The sequence below is a fragment of the Vanessa atalanta genome, chromosome 18, assembly GCF_905147765.1.
Source record: "Vanessa atalanta chromosome 18, ilVanAtal1.2, whole genome shotgun sequence".
Lineage (NCBI taxonomy): Eukaryota > Metazoa > Arthropoda > Insecta > Lepidoptera > Nymphalidae > Vanessa > Vanessa atalanta.
The window spans coordinates 7,686,289-7,714,236 of record NC_061888.1 but is presented as its reverse complement, the minus strand read 5'-3'; the positions used below and the strand labels follow the sequence as shown (position 1 = coordinate 7,714,236).

At 32.7% G+C, this 27,948-nt stretch overlaps 2 protein-coding genes across 2 annotated transcripts in view; one reads left to right on the top strand and one right to left on the bottom strand.

Moving 5' to 3' along the window:
• Positions 1-439: 439 nt before the first annotated feature.
• The window catches only part of LOC125070926 (unc-112-related protein), a 30,490-nt gene continuing 2,981 nt past the window's right edge, over positions 440-27,948 (bottom strand). Inside the window, exons 2-11 of the mRNA XM_047680944.1 lie at positions 8,033-8,268; positions 7,712-7,947; positions 7,395-7,618; positions 7,082-7,295; positions 6,784-6,983; positions 4,697-4,835; positions 4,276-4,374; positions 3,489-3,713; positions 2,967-3,203; positions 440-1,797 (exon numbers count right to left, since the gene is read on the bottom strand). Coding sequence (XP_047536900.1) covers positions 1,597-1,797; positions 2,967-3,203; positions 3,489-3,713; positions 4,276-4,374; positions 4,697-4,835; positions 6,784-6,983; positions 7,082-7,295; positions 7,395-7,618; positions 7,712-7,947; positions 8,033-8,268 — 2,011 coding nt within the window. The 3' untranslated portion in view covers positions 440-1,596. The remainder of the gene's footprint in view (positions 1,798-2,966; positions 3,204-3,488; positions 3,714-4,275; positions 4,375-4,696; positions 4,836-6,783; positions 6,984-7,081; positions 7,296-7,394; positions 7,619-7,711; positions 7,948-8,032; positions 8,269-27,948) is intronic.
• The window catches only part of LOC125070927 (neuroendocrine convertase 2), a 110,733-nt gene continuing 107,941 nt past the window's right edge, over positions 25,157-27,948 (top strand). Inside the window, exon 1 of the mRNA XM_047680947.1 lies at positions 25,157-25,166. The gene's annotated coding sequence lies outside the window, so the exon portion shown is untranslated. The remainder of the gene's footprint in view (positions 25,167-27,948) is intronic.

The following is a 27,948-nucleotide window of genomic DNA, read 5'->3' as shown; positions in this document are numbered from 1 at the left end:
GATCCTTCATTAAGCTCTTGTTTCCAAATTCAAAGTCATGTCATACCATTTTTTATGGGGTTGGTGGCAAATGAACAGGAGGTTCCCCGATGGAGAGTGGCTACCATGGCCCATGGACACCGCTATGTGCATTGCCGGCTTTTAAGAAATGTGTATGCTCTCTTACCGATTTCAGTTTGGAAAAACCGCCAGTGAAAGCTGGTTCCGCATAGTGATTGTGAAAGGCAAAAAATGCCTTAAAAACCATACAATTTCGCACATTTTTTCACCATAAACAAAATCACTTAAAAACCCTTCTTAAAACATACAACAGTTCAGATTCGTCTACCCATTGAACCAAACAAAGTAACGGGGACAATAATAAAAAAAAAACATGTTATTAATTTACATTTATTTCGACATTCATTTACAAACATTTTAATTTGTATTAATCTTGTACGTACATTTGTACAATAATTTGTATAATATTTTGTAATATTGTTAATATTTCACCATGCATTATCTCTACTTGATAAGCATTTCATGCCGTTTCAATGAGACTAGTAGTCAACAATAATATATCTTTGCAGTTCATAGGTACACATTTTCAAGCGATCATTATATAATTGTCATCTAAATACGTTACACTGGAGTAAGCCTAGTTGAATGTTATTTACAATGAATAAAATCATAAACTTAATCAGCGAAAGCAGTTATTAATCTCTTATGAACATTAAGGCCACTCGTATTTATTTAATTCTATTTATTTATTATAAAGCACCATATTGTAGTCATGAACATTTAAATTTGTCGGATATTGGTGTGATGGCACTTGTTTACTGATTTTTAAATCTATGAGAAGTCGCAGCTTAGCTAAAATAAACTTTATCATCTACAAAATAGAAGCTCATATCCAATGAAGATCCTTAAAATTATTTTAATTGACATTAAAAATATATATATAGTAAATTAAAGTGATGTAGAAAGTCGAGGCTATATAGTAGATCTGCGTCCAGTATATTTGGCAATTTAATAATATTGAAATGGAAGCACTACTGTTAAGATCTAGTTATTGAAAGTCTAAAGATAAAACATTTTTATTTATTAAATCGATATAAAAAATAACTTTATTCATGCATAGACCTCTTCTGAGACAACCTTTATATATGTGTTATTTATAATTCTAATAAAATTGTGCTGAAGTTTAGTTTTTTACATCAAAATACTTAAATAGTGGTAAACTTGTCCAAAATACTATTACAGATGTATAACTTGGTACTAAAAGGGCCAAAGTACATTTTTTCATAAAACGTAAAGATTGTATCATTTGCCAAATCTATATATTTATACCACATGGCATAAGCTTAACATTAACGAATACCATCACTATAACGCTATGCAAAAAGTCATATGTTAAATAAAACAATCAATACCTGTTCATTTTTATTCTGTTTATCAGAAGGGTTAGTGACATTGGTCCTTTTAGCACCAGGCTACAGAAATACGGATGTCAAGACATTCAAGGCACGCATACAAGGCTGTAGTTCCCGAAAAATATAATCTTTACAGATAATGTTACCTGTTAATAAATTAATATTTATCATATTTAATAAAATCTTACGTCCAACCACCGGTCAATTTGTGGAATAGTTCTTCGTCGAGCGTCTGGTTTGCATCCTTTGAACGCATCGAGAGGAATATGTATCCTCCGATGAATTCATGGACGACTTTGCAATCAGCTGATTGAACTGAGAAGATAATGTTGCCCTCCTCGAATTGTACCATCATGTGTTTTATTTCCCAGTTCACGTTCCAAGCCTGAAATAAGAAAATACACATAATTATTTATTTAAATACTTTTTTTGCACAACATATGAGTACATAAGAGATACCGAAAATAATAATATTTAAGAAATGGTGCGCAAAGGAGGTCTTATCGCTTATAGCAATGTCTCACAGACAACCTTTGGTAATAGAAGCTTAGAAAGAAAACAGGTAAGTGCAGATATGAGAGAGCAGATAATAATTATAACATTAGAATATTTATATTAAAGTGTAACAATAAACTACATACAACTACATTCCAATAATACACATATAATATGTATTCTACAATTATATATTATATAATAACTGTAGAGTATCAAAATATATGTAAATAATTACAAACTTGATATTAAATCTTACTTGCATACATTATTTAGAGATGGATAGATAATCATTTTTCAAACGATGCTTAAAGATAGACAAGGATTTAGACTACCGAATATCAGTGGGTAGTGCATTCCAAAGCTATTATTTCTATCTATTCTTATCAAAATGGATGGATATCTGTTTTAAGTTAATAGCGTTTGATACAGTTTGACCTACCATATCATTTGCATGGCACATGTTATATAAGGAGATCTTAATCTATCTACATTGTTGTCACTCGTCACTAGGTGGCGCTTTACCATTTACAAAATTTAAAAAGTTTATTAAGACTAAATTAATAAATAAGTCTTATTATTCATTAAAAGAGTACTTTTTAGAAAAAAAAACGCCTGGACTTAGGCTCGGTTTCCATCACAAGACACTAATTATTGTAAAAAAAACATCATTGTAAATCTGTTTATTTGAAAAGAGCAACTATGCGAGTTTCTTGCCGTTTCTTCTCGCTGGAGGCTGCTTTCCGAAACGGTGGTAGTATTTTAAAATTGACGATTCAAAAACGCTTCGTTGTGAAGTTTACTTGAATAAACTTGATTTGATTTGATTTTAGGACAATAATTCTCCTATCGTTTAACTGATCACTGTGACAGCAATGATTGACTGATTACTAAATCACGTAATACATATTGAAATCCGTGCAAGCCCGATTGAATTTTCAAAATTCGTGAGAAATCTTATACTTGTATGAACTATTTTTTTCACGTTTCTAGAGCATTAGAGTGTAGTGGAAAAGCCTTGGTTCAACAATAGACTGTTAATTTACTTTTGTTACTAACCTTCATGGTACTGAAACGCCATGTTTTAATATGGTCGCCGGTGTTAGGGTCAAGTCTCATGATGCGGTTGTTAGCGATGCTGATGATTTCGTCCTTGCGGTGACCCATGAAACGTACGACAAATAACGTTTGACCGTAGTCTGGAAGATTCTGCCAAGTCTTGATGTATTGCAGTTTCGCTTCCAACAGCGGCAGGTCCTTTACATTCGCATGGCTCTCCAAAACGCGTTGAGTAAACTGGGGAACATATATTAATTGAAATTATTTATTGTATCACTTTTATTTTGAAAGGTGGGCTTACAATTCCTCGTTGTAACACCAAACAAATGTTACCAGAGGTTATTTCATACCCAAGAATATGTTTCGGTAAACGTTTGCAAAGACATTGGGTAAGAAAAAAATACAAATCCAATGTAATGTCACAAAGTCTGTAATGTATTAATTGTCAGCCGTGATGAACATAAGTCGTCATGTATTGAATATTGTATCAATCTTAACAGCTGCAGTTAGCGAAAGAATTACCTTGCTCTTTAACTTCTTAAGGAAACGCGGCGCCAAGTAGTTCTCTGGCTGCAGGTGATCGAGATGAGGCAAGCTGTGCTGGTTCAGCGCGGCTGCGGGCTGGGGCCGCTGTAGAGCGAGCAGGGTCTTAACCGCAGCCGCTTCAGTGGTGAAGGCCGAGTCGGCGAGCGACCGACCGCGGGAGCCCAGACGACAAGCCGCCACCCATTCGGCATATTGGTCCTCCTATAGTAAAAAATAATATTATGAATATCTTTATTATTAACACAAAACTTTGTTAAGTTTGTTATTTTACATACAGATAATAAATTGTCACCTCTGCACTTAGAAACTGGCAAAAGTATAAATACATTTTTACACAGTTTAATCAAAAAAGCTGACTTTTAAAAGACACAACTGTACTAAACTTTAAGCTACCACCATAGCATGTAGATTCAACCGAGTAGAACCGGCAAGAAACTCAGTTCAAAACTTGAAACCTAAACACAACAATACAAAGTCTTGATGTTTGTAGTCCAATCACATTTTGATTATAATTACGTAATCAAACAATTGTGACTTGATCGATAGTTTTTAAGGTAGTAAAAATAAGTTACAATTGATAAATTTTCATAGAACCATCAGCTCATCTCAACCCTTGGGTCTAAGAGGGATTTTTGTATTAAACAAAAGTATTCTTGACCAAATTTGTGTTGGCTCTGTCTGTTTATCTTTTTCAGTACACAAAAATTTTAAATAAAAAAAAACTTGTTTGCATTTAAATTAAGAATGTTCAAAATAAACTTACATTCTCACATTTCAGCCACATTTCATGCATCGTATCTTCGGCGGGTACTTCCAATTTGATGCCATATCGACCAGAAGCTGGATGTGCGTCTGGTGTTACCTATAATAATAACATAACGTTAAACTTTTAAATTGAATTTAATAATGTATTGAGTTTAAATGTAATATAATAACAACTTTATTGTTATATCGCAATTAATATTAAAAAATTAAAATTAAATGCTTAAAAACACAAAAGTCTCTTAAACGACTTCATTTAAAAGGTCACAACCATAGATCTGGCGCCGTAAGATTTTTTATGTCCAATGCACCACAATTTTCAGGAGCTAAGTTTATTATGTCCCTTGTATTATATAACCAGAATACAATAATACGTATTGCTGCTTAGGGGACTAGCGTACAAGTATAGCGAGCGACAGTACCTCGGCGCCCCTGAGCTCGACGGCGTAGGAGGGCGTGTCCCCGCGCGCGGCGGCGTCGCGCGAGGCGTGTATGCGCAGCACGCCGTCGCGACACGACACCCAGCCGCGCTTGTACGCCCGCAGTGTGAAACGCTGACGTCTGTACGATATTTGACATCCAGTAAATAAAGGTAACATTTAAATTTTTTAAGTCTAAGCTGTACGGTGCAATACCTTTGCCTTTAAAAAAAACTTCCAGGTTCCTTGTTATTACATTTTACGAAATTGATAGCTCAGAATAATAAAAAAAAAACTATAAAATGTAACAGAATTACTTCTATCATTGTCTCTTTATTACATATTGTATAGTATTCCCACATATAAAGCCTTTACTACACATCGGACTGTGTTCGACTGTCGTTGGATCAATGTCCAGCATTTTTTACACATTAACAAATTCATTTGACATTGCCCGTTTGATAAGGATATATGTAAACCTATTGCAGCAACTGCAGTGTATTTCTACATCACGTTCTATTTTTATATATCATTGTAACATTTCATTTATTTCTAAATAGTACTTAATTTTATTAATATTTTATAAAAATCCAGTCGTAATAACATGATAGCGAAACAAACACATAAACTTTTATAAATACTACTTGACACTAAAGTTAAGGCTGATTAGCTAGTAATTGCCACGAAGCCCGAGTATACACTTATCATACTTTTTTTTTCGTTTAATAAGCATAGAGTCCAACCCTCCACTTATTCTGACACTCACTTTTTTGAATAAATTATGGCCTTATAACTTCCTTCATATATATCTTAATATTATATAACAACATTATATAATAAATACATTAGCTTTAAAAATCACATAAATATTTAAAATTATGGTACACATATAAAATAATGCAGTGTAATACTATTTTAGTCATAAATCAGGGTATAATGAAATCATAAAATTAATCCACAATGTACTAGACATAACTTTAAAGTTAAACAACAAATAAAAAGGGTTATAATAAAAAATAGATTGTAAATTCAAAATCACAATATTATTTACATTAAGTTTAACAAATACAAAACATATAAAGTATTATTGTACCATAGCCAATGGCAGAGACAAATAAACTACTTTGACCTTGATTTTGAACATGTTACAATTGGTCGAGATCTAAAATAATCTATGGTCGCTATCAGATCATCGGAAGTAAAAACAAAGTGTATATAAGTTAATTAGAATAGTGTTATATTATAAATAAATAAATAAATAAATAAATAAATATATATATATATATATATATACATATACATATATCAATCAAGCGCTGTTTGTAGTTCAATATATACATAGCGGAGCTATTAGCAAATCGCGTGGAATATGTAAATCTGTAGTTTGTTTATCTTTAGTCATTATGCCATTGAGATACATGCTAATTTAAGGGGTCGACTGGGGTAAAAAACTAGTCTTACGAGATCATACAGTTATCGCCGTGACACTTCCTTTGCACGCCGCCGTACGGGAAATAGATAAAATAAAATAATTAAACAACATACATAATACGTAATTACATAAATATTCATTACATAATTGTAAAAATACATAATTATTAAATCGTTATAAAATAAAATAACAAGGGACAGACTTGGACTATGGTACATTAGCCCCAAAGTAAGAAGTCCACCAAGACCAGGATAATTACGCAATTCAAAAATAAAAACGGGAACATCCATTTAATAACTAATTGTCAACCGCTGCGTTACTTTAAAACAAAAACAAGGTTGAAAGCTTATGGATACACACGAGGAGGAATTCACTTCACCGCCGAGAAAGAGATGCATTTTTAATTCCTTTATTTCCATTATTACTTTACTTCTATTGTTATGCCTATATGAGGTGCCTGAAGATTGTATCCTTAGTGCAAATCTATGCTTAAAACTTATTCATAATAATTCAAAGTTCCTATATTAAAACGATGTGATTTATGGCCTTTAGATTGCCTTTTACTCATTGATATGGCAATCTTAAATAATTCTTATACTCAAATCTTAATTGAGAAAAACAAATTACAAGTAAATATTGCTTCCTCATAAATGCTCACCCTCGGTACTTCAAATATCCAGCGAGTTCAGGCACATGTGTGATGTCAGGTCGAGCTGGTGGACCTCCTTCCAACTGCACTTGCAGTTCACTTAACGCAGCATCAATTTCGTCTTCCGGAGCCGCTGCTGCTCCAGTGCCTTGGGATCCATCATTCGCATCCACGCCACCACCAGCTAACGTTTGTAATTCAATTTGGAGCTGGAAAAATACAAATGTCCAGTGTGTTTTGTGCCAAGTGAAACGGAAGTAAATATTTTTTAAGAAAGTGATGCTCTTAACATGATTAGATATTTTACCTGAAGTGCAGCGAACAGTAACATCTCTTCCTCTGTGCAATGAACTTCCTGATTGAGAATTTGCCAACGAGCTTGTTGGTAAAGTTGGTTCAGTCTCGATGCATCCTGAGCCCTCGGGGTAAGATCGAAAAACGAATAGAACTTGAAACGAAGTTGTAGAGTGTCCCATTCCCGTACATATTGCTCCATGATAGACAATGATGAATCTAACCAGCTGGAAAAGAAAGAAAATATAAAGGAAAATGTTTAATATGGTATATTATTGGCCAAATAAATTTCGAATTCACACACAATTAATTATCAGCATTCTTACCCAACGTTCATTCTAGCGCGTTCCATCAAGGATTTCGGTGTTAGAAGTGACTCCCTCGATTGGCTATCTGGTTCAAGGGGAGAATCGGCCAAAGACAACTCCGCAAGTGAATCCAAAGCGTCGAGAGATGCCGCTCGTGGTGGGGTTCCGCAATAACCTCCGTCGCTAGAGCCATCGCTCTGTGTACTATAGATGTGGCCACCATAGCGACGCAGTGTTCCATTCTGATAAAAGATAAATAAATCGGTAATGTTAATGTTATGAGATATTTCATCGGGGTTTCAGACAAAGATATACAAAGCCAATTGTGAGTTTACCTGTTGTGATGCTACGGGCGTAGCAGATAAAGATCTAGGAGGCGGTGGTGTAGCAGGACACGCCAGAGATCTATCCAAACTATTTGAAGAACCTCTTGTGGCTGCAATGAACGTATTCGTGTCTGGAGCCTGAACTGATTTTATCTTTTTAGCCTCTTTCAAATTCTGGTAATTCTGCTTTAAGTGAGACGGTTCCAAAGGATAGCATAATGATAATTCTTCTGGATGCCGTATACCTATAAGGAATAAAACGCGAATAAGTACTTTGATAGTTATATTAGATGTTTGCAATATCTTGATAATATTTTAGTGTAGCCTTACCAAGACTTTTGCAAAGTTGCATTACAGCACTAAACGTATCGATAGAAAAGTCAATTTTACAATCGATATATCTCAAGTCTGGGAGCTGTATTCTCAGAGGCTTGTGCATCGGAGTGAAGTGGAGTGCAGCATCTGCGTGGACTCCGTACTGGTCCAGCGTGTGTTTCGGTCTGGATAGCCATTTGTTGCGTGTGGGCCACCAAAGTGCGTGATCTGACCAATCCTTTTTGAAATCTGAAATGATTATATTCAAAGTTTAAACATATAATTAAATATAGTAGAAAAGTACTAGCAAACATTGTTTTATCTTTGATAATTTTGTTTGAAAGTCGAAAGTACATAGCAGACGCTAATATTAACAGAAATGTATACAGTATCAAGATTGATCGTATTACTGTTCGAACAGTATGACGTTAAAAAATGTACAAAACTTCATCATCCGGTCTTAGCATCACAGCTTGTCGGTCAGAAAAAAAACAACTAGAAACGACCAGCAGCTTAGTGACGTCATTGGCGTTTCTCACGATTTAGCGAAGAACTAATATTGATTCCGATATTTATTTAATTTTAAGTACCTATTGGTGAATACTTCAAGTTTTATAGCTAACATTTAGTTTACCTAATTGGATAGCTCTTCTAAAAACCTAACGATACTAGAAACAATCGTATTTCTGTCGTATAACAAAGAAAAAGTAGAGTTCAAGATATACTGGTCATTTCTGGTAAACTCGGTCTTGTTTCATTTCTTTTTTATGAGTCACTTAAGTTGGCGCTTCGTCAGGGTACAGTTATTCACAAAGTATGTAGTTGAGAAGTTAAAAAACATAAATGAAGCATAACAGGCGCTTTTAGGATTTATTGCTTAGCTTGCTTGATTTATTCAAGTAGCAATTGCAAAATTAGAAATAATTAAGAAACGAAATTTAAAAGTATACAATCAAAAATACATTCAGCGTGAACTATTTCATAGCAAATTTGAAGTAGCTGAGTATTTGACTATACTATAAAGGGAGTTTTTAATTTTACAAAAATTACGAGAATACAACCGTTTGTTTTATTTAGCGTTATAACTAGTCGCTACATTTAATCCAATGTACGTTGATTAAACGATATTTGTATTGTAATATTAGCCATGATCTAAATTAAATCTGATATCATTTTATGACATTAATTTCACATAATTATATTCTGTACCAAATGAAATGACTCATGAGTCCATTGAACTAAAAACTTTAGGTACAAGCGTAACAAGTTCAACGTAAAATCTTAAATGGATTCTTATTTATTCCCCTCTACAATCGAAGATTTAGTGCGTACCACTTACTTTGAAAGGGTATAAATTTCGTCGTATAATACGTTGTTAAACATGTCAACAATTAATGAAAAATGTATTAAAAACCTAACGTCTCTACCTAACAATACTTATAAACTTTGATTGACAGGAATTGGTTAATCAAAGTGGTGGTAGGGCTTTGTGCAAGTCCATCTAGGTATGTACTACTTACTCATCAGATATACCACCGCCAAACAGCAGTACTCAATATTGTTGTGATTTAAATTGAGCCAGTGTAACTACAGGCACAAGGGACATGACATCTTAGTTCCCATGTTGGTGGCGCATTGACGATGTAAGAAATGGTTAATATTTCTTACAGCGCCATTGTCTGTGGGTAATGATGACCACTTACCATCAGGTAGCCCATTTTTGAAGGCAAACGATTTCATAAAAAAAAATTAAGCAGGAGATAAATCAGTAACAATTCATTTAATTAATAACCCGTTAAACATAAATACAGCCTAATGGCTGTATTTATATTTAAAGAAATTGATTTCTATAGCTAATGTTATAGAAATCAATTTCGTAATTAGTGCAGTATAGATCCATTCAATTAATTTATTTAAACACTAATGTTTTAATAAATTATACTTAACAGATATGATCTAATTTCATTTCTGCTGACTTTACTCTTAGTCGTCTTACGCACACTAAGACATCCTGTAAGCACGAATGTCACTTACTCGTACTAATTTACGACGATCATAATTTAAAGTAGAGGGGCGCGCCATCGTGATTCATTGGAGCTATATAACACAATGATATAAACATGCATTCTATGCGCATCAAAGATAAACAAACCATCAATGCGATTCTGTATTCACTTCGTATCTCACTCGTAAAATATTGACAACTGTCTTACAGTCGCCATTTTGATACGTATAACCTATAAATTTTATTCATAGTCAAATTCGCATCACATTCCGAGATTTCACGCTCGTGGTCTGTTCGGTGAATTTCGAGTTTCTTGTTACAGAATTGCCTAACGGACATTAGATTTATATTATTACGTTACGACTAAATGTCAAGAGACAACGTAAATATGGCACGACACTTAAAATTTGAACTTTAAACTTGCCGTCACTCACTAACACTAGTACATCGCCGTCGTGTTTTAACAGTTACTCGTAAAATACCATAGCTGTATGGAATTTACTAAAATAACTTTCCTGTTATTTAGAGCGGTTCTTCTAATAACCACAGATTATTGAAATTAAAAAAGAACGGTTTAAAACTAAACAGGGACGATAAATCAATACAATAATACATAAGTTTTTGGAATTTGTGCATGTCAAAGATGACGGAATTTAACGTGGAAGGAACTTGAGTTTTAAGTAACGTTGCTGCGGAATTTTTGTTTGATTTCAAGTTATATATTTGTTAGTTACCAATATAAAAAATTACTACAGTTTTTGTCTGTGTTGTCCTAAATGACCTATAAACAGGTAAAATAAGTTTAGTGACAACCGTTAGGTCTTTATTGCGTTAAAATCGGTTAAGTATATCAAAACACAAAATAAAATTTTCGTAGATAGATTTATCGTTTCATTTTTCTTATCGCTAAAAACAAGTTTCAGAACGTCTTCCTTCCGTTAATATTGTTAGGTCTTAGGATATTTATTATTCCATGTAAAGATACCAAAGGAACGCGAGTAATAACCACGGGACACTAGTAGTAACGTTAGGTTAAATGGAAACAACTTTGACACAGATTAAAAAGATTTGACGTTTATTAATAAAGTCTTGTATTTCTTAGAACTGGCCGTTCAAAACTTGACCTCGACTATGGACCGTGACTAAGAGTGACCAGTGTAAAATATGGTGAATTTCTTGAATATCGTTAAGGTCAAACAAAGTAAGGACAATGACAATGCTTTTTTTTATCTTTTAAGTTGCGACCTTTTTAAAAGTAATTTTGATCTGAATTGTACTATTCTTTATTAAAAAGATACATTAAATTTCCAAAGGAATGTTTTTAAATTAAAACAGTAGTAAAATTACTAAAGATAAAAAATATTTTTCTAATAAATATAGAACTATAAAAAGTTTTATTTGAAGGAGGTTTTAGTAGAAACCATTCCAATCTTTTCTGAGACTAAGTGGTGACTTGATAAGTACAGATCGAACCGTTGCACCCATATTTGTATCTTGATTGAGCCTTCTATGTCAATAATACTCAGTCACTGCATCCTCAGTTCGATTTGTAATCCTTCCGTAGTACGAGCTTTAATTTAAACTCCCTCGTAGACCTAGTGACTAGATTATAAAGCTGATCCATTCTTCTTCTTCTTGATTTATTCTCAAATTCCAGGTTGGGTTACTAAAAATTGTGTTTTTCAGTCAAAATTCACAGTAGAGGCCCGATATTTTATAATACATTACATTAAATTCTGGTTTCTAATACAGAGAATTAAACCAAATTTTGGGAGCCCCGTTTGGGTTTAGAAAGCGCCCGCACTAAGGACGACCCCTACGAGTGACGCAACTTTTGACGTTGTCGACGTTTTCGGGAGGAAACAACATGTACATTTAATACATATTATCGTCGTGATACGACTCATAGGCGTCGACGGACCGTAACGCATAAGGGTCCTCGATGCCGTGTTTAACCCCCGTGCCTCAGAGAGAATCTTAATCCGTCGGTCCTCCTTTGGCTGAATTGACTTGCCGATTCAATCAGATAATGAAAATCAGGGAATCGAAAGTGCTCCTGTGTTTGCGTTGATACCGGTACACTAATATATACGTATCGTGCATATTTTGTGTAGTCTACTTTAAACTGAACGAAATTGTTTCGGATGACATCAATTCAAATAAATTTTATCACACACTTAACATTAACATCCTGTAAATTACCCACTGTTGGGCTAAGACCTCCTTTCCCTTTTAGGAGAAGGTTTGGAGCATATTCCACCACGCTGCTCCAATGCGGGTTGGTAGCACGAGATGAATTATAAACAAAAATTAAACCTGGGTTTGACCCCCAATCATCATAATTCTATCTAATTTATATAATTTTTATTCTTAGACATTAATTTATATGTAAAATTACATTATATATATCATCAAATTTATATATAACAATTTATGATGACGTTTGTGGTCATTGTGGTTAAATGTACTTAGGCAAATTCAACGTAAAACCATTAGGCATTGAAGGGACGTCATTATGTACGTAAATTCCTGAAAGGGAAAACCTATTGAAAGTTTTAATGACACAAGAAGTTATAACAAAAATAAAATACCTCCAAGTAAGCAAGTCAATGGGAATACACACAAAAAATTTTGCAATTGCAATGCTACAGAAAATATTCGAGCAATTTTATTAAGATAGCGCTAATCAGCGATAAGGATAACCGATAAACCAAAGACGAAGAGGTTACTACACGAGTCCTTGAGATACGCATCAAAGTATTTTAATTAGCCCTCACGTAATCGAAGTAGCTGTTCGCTTAAGATTAATTAATTATTCCAACAGTCCTTTAACTGTACCTTAAATGGTGGCGATGTCAATATCGAGGTGCAAACAAGCCTTAAGTATTTACGAAACACTCATCATCATCACGGTCTTACGTTACTAAACATAAAGATTATTTTGCAACAGTATGGTTATCTCGTTAAATACAGACAGCCATATTCGATTCTTCATGCATATGATCTTAAAATAGACGCTTAGCAACTCTGAATTGTTAGCGAGTGATTACCGAGAATGTCTCCGATCTATCGGAATTCATAAGCTATTTTTGATTGGATTATGCACCGTTAACTTATCTATCGTTGCAAACTTTTTTATAAATAAAAGTAAACTGCAATATTATCCATGCCTTACAAAAGGTTGTCTGAAGGACATCAATTTTTTTTTTTTTTGTGTACTTATTCTCGAATCATTTCTCGTATTTGTGTGTGTCATAAATGATACGTGTAATTGTAATGTAACACACGCGTTACAAAATTTATCGTATTTATCTTACAATGTAAAGTCAATAGTAATTGCGGTCACGAATGTAACGAACCTAATAGGTTACAGAACATCAGCTTGTTTCAACACAAACCGTAGCTAATTCAAACAAATTTCTTTATGATGGTATTGTTTCGTAAGTCACCACTAATTATATAGATATTCTCGAGTTTATCGACAGTTATGTAGGACAAGACGGCTTATTTCTGTCGCTTCCTGGACTGGCGTCTCGACGGAATATTTCAATGATATCGTCTGAGCTATCTAAGCATAACGTATAATGATTTATATGGAACCTAATGACATATCAACGCAAAATTGTAGGAAGTTTCTCAACTATAAATATAAGTTCTTGATAATGATTGACACAATCTATATTGGTTAACTTTCAATTTATTCCATATAGAATATAAGTATTGAATTGAACTAGATATTAGAATTGAATATAAAACATTTTAGATTTTTTTAACGAAAGAAATGATATCTTGTATTTAAAAAAAGAACCATGAATGATAATTTATAAAAAGGTTTTATATATATAAAGGTTTTATAACACATGGATACATGTATTAATAATAACACCTAAATGTACGTAGAGGATTTTGGCCATCTCTTTCAGACAGCAACTTTAACAATATGTAGTTACAAATAAACTGGCCACGAGACCATTAATAGTTTACAACTTTTGTCCAACTTTCGTTACTAACGATAGCCCAGGTTTCGGATATACCTGAATAAAAATACACACTGACCTATTTTAAAGGCTGAAGGTAATCTAGCGGATGTTAAAGCCACGAGCTAGTCCGGTCGTAATGTCACGGTTTGCACTTTACAGAATAAATATCTACTAAAATGTTACTACGCAGACGACTCCGCACTAAAGTTTAAGTAGCTTGCTTACACGAACATGTATGCTCGGTAAATATAAAACAGGCAAAGTAATTAAAACGAGCCGTTATCTGTTGAAGTGAATAAATCTCTGAGTGACTTGTTAAACAAACAAAAGGAAAACAGGCGTACGCTTTCATGGTTTTTGTTTGGACTCGAAAGATTTACTTTGGGGTCAATATAAAAATATTTAATGATTTTCTAAATTGAAACGATTTTGTAGTTCGACCACAAGAAAATATTAAAACAAATTCAAACTCAATTTAATGATTATTTTTTAATTTAAAATCGAATAACCTGATAAAAGCACGCAATTACACGACTGGACCCATAAAATATCCTTGCAGAACACCTTTTTATTCTTAGCATTTCGTTGTACTGCACAGCACGCTCCGACTTCAGATTACGTTAAGGATTATAAACAACTGATATGCATGATATTTCATACAAAGACCGTCACTTTGAGCTTTATTGCGTTGAAATAAGGTAGAGAGAATTGAAAGCTTTTCATAAATCTAATAATACATCCGTTGTTAATAACTACTGACCGCTAATGCTGGTTATTAAACATATATTAACTTGATACATATTTGAAAGATTTGTTTAAATTTACATTTACAATGTTTTTAATAATCTTTTAAATTATATCCTGACCGAATTTCGCCCGCAGTACTTCATCTCAAAGACTATTTATCTAAATAGGAGATATTTAAGTTCGGTTTCTATTGCCTTATTGTTAAAGTCCGATGCGACAAGAATCCCTGACACAAATCGAGAGATCTGGCTTTCTTACAGGAATTTAGCAGTACTAACTTCCTACCTTCGAGCTGCTACTGAAAATTCTTATTCGTCAGGACCATCCTAATGCTAACTGGTAGACGTTTGTTAGATAAACATTTTAGTATTACAAATATGTATTGTTACGCAGTTGCATTACGGAATTGTCTTATATTGAATCATGCAAATAAATTATCTTTTCAATATTAATATAATGATGATATCAGCATTTTTAAAAAATCGTTAGATATCATGATCACATCTGTAACAATAAAAATATATATGGTTGTCTGATTTCACTAACTTTCTCTAAGCGAGTAATTATTTTACAACAAATACTATTGGAGAAAGTGAGAGTGTACGAAAAAGATACCGCGCTGATGAGATACGTGACAAAGTACATTAAAACAAAACATTTTTTTTTTATTAAATGAAGACCAAAATCTTGTTTCAAAGATCTTTACAAATAGTAAAGTATCTGTGATATTATCTAAGATTTTCACAAACAAAACATTGTAGCTATAGTAACATCAGCGTAGAATTCCAAACAGTTGCCCTTATATGAAGAGAGGTATTGGTGACATAAGCGTTAAGTGGGCGAACGATCAACACCCACGGCTTCCGTCGTGGAGGCAGCCGACCACCTGATAGGGAACTTATAGAACCACGCTCAATGTAAACGTTCTATAAATTGCAATTTTTGGATTCGATTACTCCTCTAACTGTATACCTTCATCTACTGTATATTTGCTAAATGCAAATTCTATGTTTATTCAGAATAAATGTAGTATCAGACTATATCAGTTGTAATTGTGCATATGATTTTCAATTCAATAAAAAATCACGTGATATACAAACAACAAATGCTATCAAACATGGAATAAGATCTATCGACTAGATTATTACTTATATAAAAATATCTCTCTCAAATACCTAACTTTAATTGCGTCAATCGTAGTAACATGTTATCGTTATGCACTAAGTGGAACATATAAACATTCGCATTACTCATTGTTTCATTTAGATAAGGTGACCTTTAGCCGGCCTCGTCTATCATCTATAACGTCGTCAATGCAACGCCAGGATGAACGATTTGTATTGCCTTATATGGTTATATCAATAATTACATTGCTTTAGTTGGAGCATGACGCAATGGCAATAACTCGTAATATGCAACAATGATGGGGATAAAAATAATATATTTTTACGCTTAGAAATAAACACACATAAATACTCATTTGTTGAATAAATCTATTACATAAATTTACAGTCTCAACGAAATGTTTATCGTCTGAGAGATGATGCTATTTGCATAGCGCCGTCTGCGACTTTTAAGATCAAAGACAAAATTCAGGACATTTGAGAGTCTCATTAGGAGTATAAAGCCATAATCAAAAGAGTATATAAGTTGCGTTTCATCATTGGGCATTTGTTATTTTCGAGACGAGAATGTGGGTTGACGCCTTAGGATTTAGTTCAATATGTAGGTGTTTGTTAATGTAGTTAAGTTAATATTAACAATGAAATTAACCGCATTATATTTCTCAACCAGATACTAAAGAAGAACTTAGATAGAAGAAGACTTAAGATACATATATCTTAAGTCGAATTTGAATAACATAACCCGAAAAGAACCGACGTTCTTTAGACTCAGATTTTTTTTCAACTCTGTTAATGTTTACAATTTCTAAAGAAACAGCCAACGGTCGATCTTTTCATTTCCAAGGTGTGCTATCATACATGAACGCGCTAATTTCATAATAACCTTTTGCACATAAACGTTCATTGAACATTTTTTTTAAGCAACAGAGAAAGCTTAATTGTTTTCTGGGTAATTATGTTGTAAAAAAGTATATATTGCCCACAAAAGAGATATTATTGGTAAGTTTAGGAGTATTCAATTTACCCAGTGTCATGACTATTATATAAAAGATAAAAGCTTTGATATCATCCCTAAAATAAAATCGGCATATAGGAAACCTGTAGCATGAAATGTCTGGCAATCAGTGTTTTTTCTAGAATTTTAGAGAGAATTATCAAGCAGAATAGAAAACGCGGCATTAGGTCAAGTAAACATGAATAGATAATAACAGATAAAATATATGAATAGATAAACTCGCTGAATCCATGTCCATGTCCAATCGTCCAGGTTTTACCAGCGTACTTTTCAACTAAGATAGATTGAATAATATCTCGCTTTGAGCCTAATGATATGTAATCATTGTTTACATTTTTGGAGGTTAAGTAGAAAGTTCTTTTAAATCACGAGAGAAATATAATATTTTTATGAATATGTATAAATAAAAAACAAACTACCTGATTTGTCATAAGTGGAAAAAAATGACTAACATGACGTTGTTACGTAATTCTTCATTACGATAAACTGAACAATTAAACGCGTGGACGAGTGTTGAGAATACAATTATTTTTCCATTTGCTACTAATAACAGGAAACCGACAGAAATAACAGGACGGGTGCCATTAAACAAAAACTTGTGCTTGTCATGCGTGAAGTTAAATACCAGACCAAATATTTTATGAAGATTGTATTTTAAGTCTATACAATTGCAATATCAAAATTTTGTTCAAAATACAAAGGGGCTATGAAGCTTTACAAACGCCCACAAGAATTTAATCAAAAGGTCGCTTTTAAATGGCCAGTCATTGAATTCATTCATTACGATGGTACAGCTGGTTATAGTAATTCGAAACCATATTAAAAAGCTTGAATAATTGACTAATTGAGTAAAGGTTTGATTTAGACCGTCTGTTTCACATTTCAACATAATATTGGCATTGGAGATCAAATCAAGACATGAAGTAGAATAAGTATAAATAATCGTTAAGTTATGGAAGAAAAGATACCAGATAGAAGTACCTACTGAACCTCTCTACTTATAGTACCACTGGAAATTAATCTGAAGACTCTGACTTGGACGAATCGAGCTTACCTTTACCTGAAACAATGAAATAGAAATTAGTTCAAAATAAAGAGACATGAGCATTAAAATAAAACACATAAAAAACAATACTGTGACATGCCATTAGCATATAGTACAACATGCGCCTACTCCTGTGAATTTGGTGGGCGAATAGTGAAAGTGGTCTCTAGAGATAAAACAGATAACGTCATAGCAGATTATCTAAATATTACACTGAACTGAATAATTGTTTCATAATTTAATAAGCTAGATCATCAGAAATATGAAACGGTTGTGATCACTGTTATAGAAATTAGAAGAGAATTCAGAACACGCATTAGGTTTATATTTAATTACATACACAGACAACATCTCTAAAATTCCATCGTTAGTATAATGATCGTTAATTTCACAATTATACTTATCACTTAGTTATTATGGTTATTATTCCATACCCAATTAATATAATTGCATTCCATGAATATGGAACAGGACTTTATCCTGTACCTACTTGTCATTATTTAAAAATGTATGAGTTTTGTGACATACACGTTATACAAACATGGTTTTTACACAGGAAAACCCTTAAATATATACATGATGTAACATTTTAGTTTTAAATTCAATAATTATTTCAAAATTACAATAAAAAATAAATCTCTTCTCTAAATATTTGTTTTCGAATTGACGTAGCAATCATATCACGGTCAACTAATATCAAACGGAATGACTAAAACTACAAACGGAACTTAATTATTGGCTTAGTAACCGTGTTCACGAGACTACTAATTAGATAGTCTATGAAACGCTACAATTAAGAATTGTGGAGCAATTATCAATTGAGGCGAGATATTCCGAAGCCACTTATTAGCGTGTTACGGTTAAACAAGCAAACTCCTCGAAACCTCAAAACTGTTTCAAATGAAATTCTACATCCTCAGGTTAAAATATAATGAATATTTTAACCTAAGGATTCCTTATCAGAATCGAGTTCAATGTACTCTATTGATAAGTGTATGTTTCATTTCATCACAAAAGTATGTAATGGAGGACATGTAACACAAATCTTGGTTAAGCTAATATTTAACCGATAAAGAGATTATAAAAAGAAGCTCGGAGAAATATTTCTGCGCAGATAAATTTTATCTTATCATCATTTTTCTCACATATTGCCAAAACATTTACTATCTCAGTTTTAGGTGCACGATATGGTGGGAAATGCATTGGATGGAGTGCATTACAAAGCTAAATATACACTTCGGGCGAGTAGGTACCGATATTAGAGTATGTAGGAGTAACGACTGCCATCATTCACTTAGCACATTCGCAGATCGCCATCTTGGCCAATCAAGTCGTTAACCTATGACTGACACTCGTAACAAAGTTCTCTATCGCTAAGTTTATGTGCAGAGGACAAAGGCAGTTTAGTCATTAATTCCTCAGATATTTCAAATATTCATTACCCTGCGAAAATGAGAAAACTTATAAAGTTACTAATACGATTGCCGTTGTCTTTAATTTTACAATCGTGAGCTTATTTGAGAGATTTACAATTCAAATCATAAGTCACGGCATTAACGTCATAAAAATTATTACAACCATCTGGTATAACAGTTGCTATAGTAATTGTATGGGATTGACTTCTATTTTTATTTCTATCTGTATTTAAGTTCTCAAGACTATACAAAATATTAACTACGACATGAGTAATAGTAATAATATAATAGTATAATATAGTTAATACTTTAGTGGTATTATATTTTGACGTTACAAATTATTCAAAATTCAGAAGAACCGACGTTTAATTATAATGCAAGTGAACAAGTGACACTTTCTTAATGTACAACCATTACACATAAGATGTATTGAACCAGCTTTCGCTGTCTCAAAAAGGGAGATCGGCTCAGTTATAAAAATTATAGGTCCAGTATAGAAAGTAATGAATTAACTGTTCATTTTAAAAATTGATGAATGTGTAAAGCGTTTAATGAAAAGTTGCTGACAATGACACAAATAATAATTAAAGTATATGTATTTATTTAAATAGGCTTATTATCAACACAAAAAAAAATTAAAATCAGTGACGACTGACGAAGGATATTTTCCTGTAAAATACATATGCTGATTAATAAACAAGTTTGTATAACAAAGTAATATATCCTCATATTAAACAGATTATATTACGTCATTATTTTTATGATGATACATTTTGCTGTTAATTCACATGACGCGGAGAGTAAAGGTTACAGAACACAGACATGAGCCAAAACGAGGTTCACGTTAGACCCTGACCGAGTTTTTATATTTATTGAGGCAAATCAAGTGGACAAGACTCTGTTAAGAAAATTAAGAGAACGATTGATATTACAAGAGATCGCAGTAAAATCCATACTATGATAAAAAAACTGTCTGATATCTTTGAGGAAATAGTTTTTAAGCGTGTGTACCATGAGTATGACCTACATAAGTTAAAACGAATATATATAATAAAAAAAAAAAAATTGGGTATTTATTTGCCTTTACTAAAAAACTAAAAAACTTAAGAGTTTATAAGTAATGATTACGATAGGTTTTATGTTTCTTTACTATAATATTATATACACAGACATCGTATACATATAATTTAAAAAAGAACTTCATTCTACAAATGTTTTAGCCAAAAGTCTATGTAAGGTTATATTAAATTTGAAGCGCTTAAAAAATAGATACGAAATAACGTCATCACTGTTGCGTAATTATTAGGCTCGTCACGTCGATTTGTTGAAAATACACTTTCAAGTAAATTAAGCATGATATTTCCATTTATAATGTTAAAACGCGCCTCTTCGTCGTCTTCGATCATCGAAATTTGTTATTCGAACTCAAATTCATTCGGTTTGGTCAATTTCTCGTGAAGTAATTTAAGCCATACTATATTTAAGATTTATAGCGCGCTTGGAATGTTATATTTTGTTACGGTTTTTGGAGGGCGTATGCGTATTCATATAACAATGGCTTCCAAAAACGAAAGGTGTGGGTTTTCTGACAAACTATCTGTTTCCCATGGCCTTTGTGGTTAAACTATGACTGATGGATTGCATCCGTTTTAGTTGAAAGCCTTTCTACTAAATTAGCTTTTATGAATCGCAACTCTTTCGAAACTGTATACATGAATATTCTAAATCTATGCATTATCTAATCTATAAAATACAAAGTTAAAGCATACATTAATAAATAATTTAATGATATGAACCAAACTGCAATGTCTACTTTAAAGTGTATAGGGTCTTTTGATTGAAATCTGAGCGTTCCAAATTACGAATACTATAAATCGGCGCCATATTTACGCGAACGCCGTCAATGTGCGGGTGCGGTGCGCGTGCGCGTGCGCAGGGCGGATACGCACATTATAAATAGCAAGTTGTCTATTTTCGTCGGGACACAGCGCCGAGAGCAGGCCATGTGCCACGAAAGATGTCTGGGTTCCTATTTGTTAAAATTAATTGAATTCCTATCGCAATGAGTCACTTGTTCTAGTCCTAGTTAAATAAATAATATATCAATCAAAACAATTAATTTAATAAAAGTCGATTAATGGTAATTTTGATATTCAAAGTGCATAACTGATAAATTGCAGTTTGATAATTTAATAACAGTTTTAATTATTTTCCCTAAACCAAGAGAACGTGAGCTACAAACTTTAAAGGGTTTTTATTCGTAAGAAAATACTCTTGACAATAATTTCTCATTAATGTTTGTTTGTTGTTACTAAATAATACAAACACTCAGACATTCCATTCTCCTGATACATACAATACAAGTTAGGTCAGGGGCTAATGCTTGTGTTTACAAATATTTATCTCTCCACTTACCACCGTCCAGAGCATTCCGCGTGGGAACTTACACTTATCATTTGTGATGAATCCGAATTTATAGGTGTGAACATACTATGATACTTATTTTAAACGGCATAAAGGCGATAGTAATGGAAAAAGCTTGACTTTGCAATGCAATTTGCAGTATATCCATGAGAACGTTCTAAGTTTTCGATCTTTTAATCAAATAACGAAAATCGTTGGCATTCTTACAATTGGAATATGAGCTACCTACAAATATATAGCATATTTGTATAATCAATTATGTAAAAACTTACTTTAATTAGAATTCAGTAATCTGATGATAATATTTATTAAATTGACGATGGAAACTATACAAACCATCAACTTCCCAATTTTTACGTGCACGTTAAAAAAACATTTGGTAAGTACATCAAGTTACACCAAAAAAAAATACTACAACCATTTTTACGATCCTTTTCAATATTTTTTCAATTTAATACGCAAATATCATTAATATTCCGTTGTGGTTTACGACATGCGGGTGGTCACGTAATGGGTTTAACTCGATTTTAATTTCATGAATCCATCTCGATCATCGTAAGAATAACTTGCTTTCAACGGTTTAATAAATGTAGTTTTATTATTTATTCCATAATAATAACTGCAATGTAATAAACGTAAATGGGGAGACGAATTACCCAAAATTAGTCATTGGTAATATTACGCTGAATACTCAGATGTTGATCATTTATTTGATACTGAAATGGGAGCCAGTTTTAAATAACATGACGTGTATGCCAGGAGCAAAGTGTTCGAATATTTTCAGTACATTGACCTGCCTCACAACGACCCCCCTACTCAGGACGGCTTCTTTGCGGATTACAACAAAACCGGATTTTATGGCTAAATTTGGAACAAAGGTATTTATTAATAAAACTATATTAGGACATTAATCGATGCTATAGAAGATACATAAAATTACCTATTTTAATACAATAGATATCACATTTTAATACTGTAACAAATACTAAGTCTATTTATACACGTTAGGTAATATATGTCGCAAACAATGTACCTATTCACATCACAGATGATAAGTTAATATTATTTCCTTGGCATTTTGCATAAAACTTGCATGTATGAACACATGCGCTTCGTAAAATAAACAATAACGACGAATGAGACGTCACCGACAATTATAAGCTGTGTGAAGATGTTATTTACAATGGTTAAAGAAGTTACCAATTTAGAAAGATGATTAATAATATAAAATAAATAAATTATAAATATAGGATAGAGAATCTCCTCTCACGACAAATGGTCCGTAATAAATCGATACCCAATTTTAATGATAACCTAATTCCCCGAAGTATGGATGTTGATTTACAACATAATTTCGCTTAGGTACATTAGTAACCTTCTCGGTACGTTAAACAAAATAACAACACGTCACAAACTAATTATATCATACGGGGAAAATTAATTATTTTAGTGTTGGTTATTACCTAAATTAAAAATTGTGACGCCATTCTGTCCTAAATAACTACTCTAGAGTTACAGTTATTCGAATTTTAAGTAAATTAAAATGATAATGAACAAATTTAATCTATTAATCTATTTATTTGTAGTTACTTACAACTGAGGTTTACATAACAGAAGATTACATAAAATTAAATTCCAACATTACATCTAATAGTCCCGCGTACGATAAGATAATGACGACGATAACGACTGTAAAAAGGAAGTCTTTAAGAAAATGACTTTAAAAATATATGGAGTTAAGAACAAAGGACGGGTTAAGCATTTGCGTTAATGGATCGGTAAACAAGAGGAGTGGTGTTATGAACCTTGACCCAGCGACCGCTAAAAACATGTAAATGACAGGAACATGATATCACGCAAAAGAAAAACGATCATTGTAAATGGCTAAATATAAAACATGTTTACGAAAAGTATTTGAAATGTTTTTTTAGGATGTTTTTTAAGGACCGGTTTTAGTAGACTATCATTGTTCTTGAAAAGCCGAAGATATTTGACATCTGGGTTATTCATCTCTGATTTAAAATTTTCTATTTTTATGAGGTCTGTCAATTTTGTTGGGGAGGCCATGACCTCTAAAGCCGCGGTTGCTGATAAACCAACGCAGACACTTGATTTTCAATAAAACTAATGGTGTTGTAATTGGGATCAATGTTATGCAAAACTAGTTCATTTTTAAATATAGGGCAATTGGCGTTGAAGACTTTACGATACCAAACGTATTCTCAATTGTATTTAATTGTATAGTTGGCGTAATATCAACGACAGCTGGTAGGTACGATTTAAAATAGTGCGTAAGGCGTTTGTTAATCACCGGATGCAGACATGACGTTACAAATCCGAAGGTTTTTTACCTTTGAATTTACATATTCATCATCGACTAATTAAAATAGGCCTGTGTTGAACAATTTAGAACTGTTTAGAAATGTAAGCTTCATGTCAACGTCACAAAATTTAAGCATCACTTCAGCCTCGACCTTTAAACTAATTCCAGTCTATTGGCTATACCTAAAATGTATTTCTTAATGATTTAAAGGTTTTATTTTCACATCTTTGATGAAGATAGATCGACACTAACAATTTATACTAAGCTAACTCGAAAGTGTGCGCACACTCCTCTAATAATTGTTAGCGTAATCTAAATCGATTGATTTAAACGTTGTATAAATTTGTAACTTTTGTTAATTTTGTATATTTCTTCACGATTTTATTAATACATAAAAAATAATATATTTTAAGCAACTTGGCACAAAAAAACGATTTTCACCAAAATTCGAGTTAGCGTAGTATAAATTGTAGGTGTCGAGATATTATGTTCCTTATAAAGACGCTTGTACAAACTTCAACCGACACATACGCTTGTATTATAACGATATATTTATTCATTACAACACATTACAACAGAAATACTAGTATTGTTGATATCAATGTGGGGAACCAGCACAGACTCGAGTGAAGTCAGACGATTATAAATAGAAATTTGAATGGAAACATGTTTAGCTTGGAATTTCATGGAACGATTTATGACCACAATATTATAAATCAACTAACATATAATAATTTCTCAGAAATATATATACATACCTATTTTGCTTTGAAAACTTTATTTTCTTGTTTTAGACTTAAAAGTAGAAATGGCGTAACACATTTAAATATTCAATTGATTTGACCTTCGTCAATCAGTGCATTAAATTGTGCTAATTTTGCCGATCTAGCGTTTTAGCCTGAATGTGTCACTTGTCAAAGATAATTTTATGTACTTTGTCGAAATAAATTATATCGATTAAATTTAATACGAATCTTTATCGACTTTTATTCTCAGTATTCCCGCTAATGATATTTGATGTAACATCATAGTGAGTGACTAGTGCTATGAGTGTTATTATGGTTCAGTGACGTCACCAGCGGCCGAGGCAAAACCGGTCGCACTGATGCGTGACCGCTACAGTCATATGCGATCCTGAATCATCCAGCGTAATGTTGCGGTTGCACCTTTAAATATTCCATGTCCAACATCTAACTGAATTACAATTAAAATATACACAAACCATTCAAGAAAATACACAATAAATCTTTGCTTTACAAAGTTTAACGTAAACATTGATGTAGTGCCAATGAATATCAAAAATAAACCGTTCACCGAAGTTTTAAGAATGCTGACATCAGTGTAAAATTCAATCCCCACGGTAACTCAAATAGCATAGCAAAATGTACCAGTAAGAATATCGTATATAATTATCTAATTAGTCCATTTCTGTACTTAAAATATGTGTATATTATCCGGGCAAAATGAAAACAACAATAGGAGATTAACTTAAAGAGATGCTATTTTCTAAAATAGACAATAATTTATACCACGAGAGATTGTATGGCGAAGTAAACCATAGAAACATGCGTCATATTTGCATAACATAGGAAAATGGTAAACAATGTACCGTTATTCACGATGCAAAAGTGTTAAAGGTTAAAATCGAAAAGCACAAATAAGAAGCTAAAACAAAACATAATCTTTGACAGGAAATAAAATAATGATCTTCTTAAATGTATCGGTTATTCCATTACCATCTATACACATAATAAAATTGGAGTGGCTTTTTATAATATTAAAATAACTCATTTTACTAAATATGTATGTATACACGGTACATATACCAGAATAACATTTTTTACAAATTTTGTCTGTCTGTCTGTTTGTTCCGGCTAATCTCTGGAACGGCTGAACCGATTTCGATGGGACTTTCACTGGCATATAGCGGATGTAATAGGGAGTAGCTTAGACTACTTTTATTTTAGAATTATATATAGAATAATAATAAAATCACGCTACAATATCCAAATAACTTAAATACAAACAACGCGCACTAAGTCGCGGGCACAGTATTAAATAAAATAGAATATTACATTTGTTAGAGACGCCTAGATACTTCACATACCATTAACACAAAGCGTACAGAAATAGTTCAAGTAACCACAATCAATTATAATGAATAGTTACATATGCTTATCGCTTATAAAGTATCTTGGTGTATCAATTAATATATAATGAGATATAAATGAAGTCTTAGATAATGGCATAATGATATAACAAATTAATAGCTCTGTAATCTATGTTGTAAATAATATGGTAAGAAAAAGATCGGAATGCGTATAACGTAACATAGGAAAAATATACTTTTCTTTCATTTGAAAATATGAATAGACCGTAGTGAACCACCACACTAAAAATTATCGACATGCATTAACTTTTTTTTTTTATTTACCTTCATTAACCTTTTTTTGCTGTCTGTTTTCTGACATTAGTCATTTCACGTACACTAAGACATCTTGCAAGAGCAAGAGTGTCACTAATGCACGCCAATAATTAAGCGTGGAGGGGCGCGCCCTCGCCAGGGAATCGATTATTCTCGTTAAAGTAAATGTTATTGCATCTCTTATTAACGATTGATTTAAAAGACAACTTCTCAATCTCTCTCTCTCTGTCTCCTTCTCTCTTTATAATATATTACAAAATGTATTCAATAGGTCAAATTTCTACAATAGATCCTTTTATTCGTTTTATAGAATGTCATTATCATTATAAACCGACAATTTCTGGTTTTATCTTCACGAATAACTTAAAGTGTAGTTAAACTTTTACGCATAAAAAGCAATTAGCTGGTGTGTTGGAAGGAAAGGGACAGGAATGCGTGCGACCGTTAGCGTCCGGTAGCTAGCCCTAGTTGGTGACAGACAAACTCCAGCACCACTTGGGATCTTACCAATCTTATGGTTATATTTCATGCCCAACATACAAAATCAAATTCAATATAAGTGACTAAAAATATAACGCATATTTTTCCAAAGTAAATGTATTATCCTAACATATATTTGTGAAGATACCTATAATGGTAAAATACAAAGCCCGATACATAAATTGACACGTCCAAAGTGCTGTCAGAGGGGATTTATTATTAAAGTTCTGGGATGTCGTACATTATCGCATAACATTTAGTGATAGCCCACGTAACCTCGCGTTGACAGGCACATCCTGATAATGGAAAAAGCTCTGTTGAATAATTATATCGCATGGAAATTAACCAGACAACTTCAACTACGTTAATCTCAAATCAAATTACTTGTGCAGAGGCAATTTTATGCAAAATTTATCGATGTCATTGCTACAATGGATAAACGTTTCCTTTTAAGTAAATGCAGCCAAAAAGGGAAACACTACTTGAATTTTACCTAAAATGAATAACAATAAAGAATAAATTATAAATGTTCTGTATAACCTCGGCTTTCGATGGCTTACATTTTATGAGCCTAAAGTAAAGTTGTATTTGGAATTTGCGTTCGTGATCTATGCTAAAATTAATGTTAAGTCAATGTCCTGTACCAATTGAATATGTACCTCATCAACATTGAGGAACAATGAGCGGATGATAACGCCTTATCTCTGTCGGCTGGCGGGGAAGAGGCGCCGGAAACATACGACAACATGGCGGCTTCTCGGTATATGCGCGAACGCAGCGTAAATGATATCAACTACTTGAAAGACGTCTTTACAAAGTGCAACACTCGTTTGAGTGATACCGCAATAAGGGGAATTTATATATATTTTTTTTCAACTCAACTTGAACATTTCAATGGCATTAGAAATATGTTAGCTTTTTAAATAGACATTTTATCTAATGTCAGCG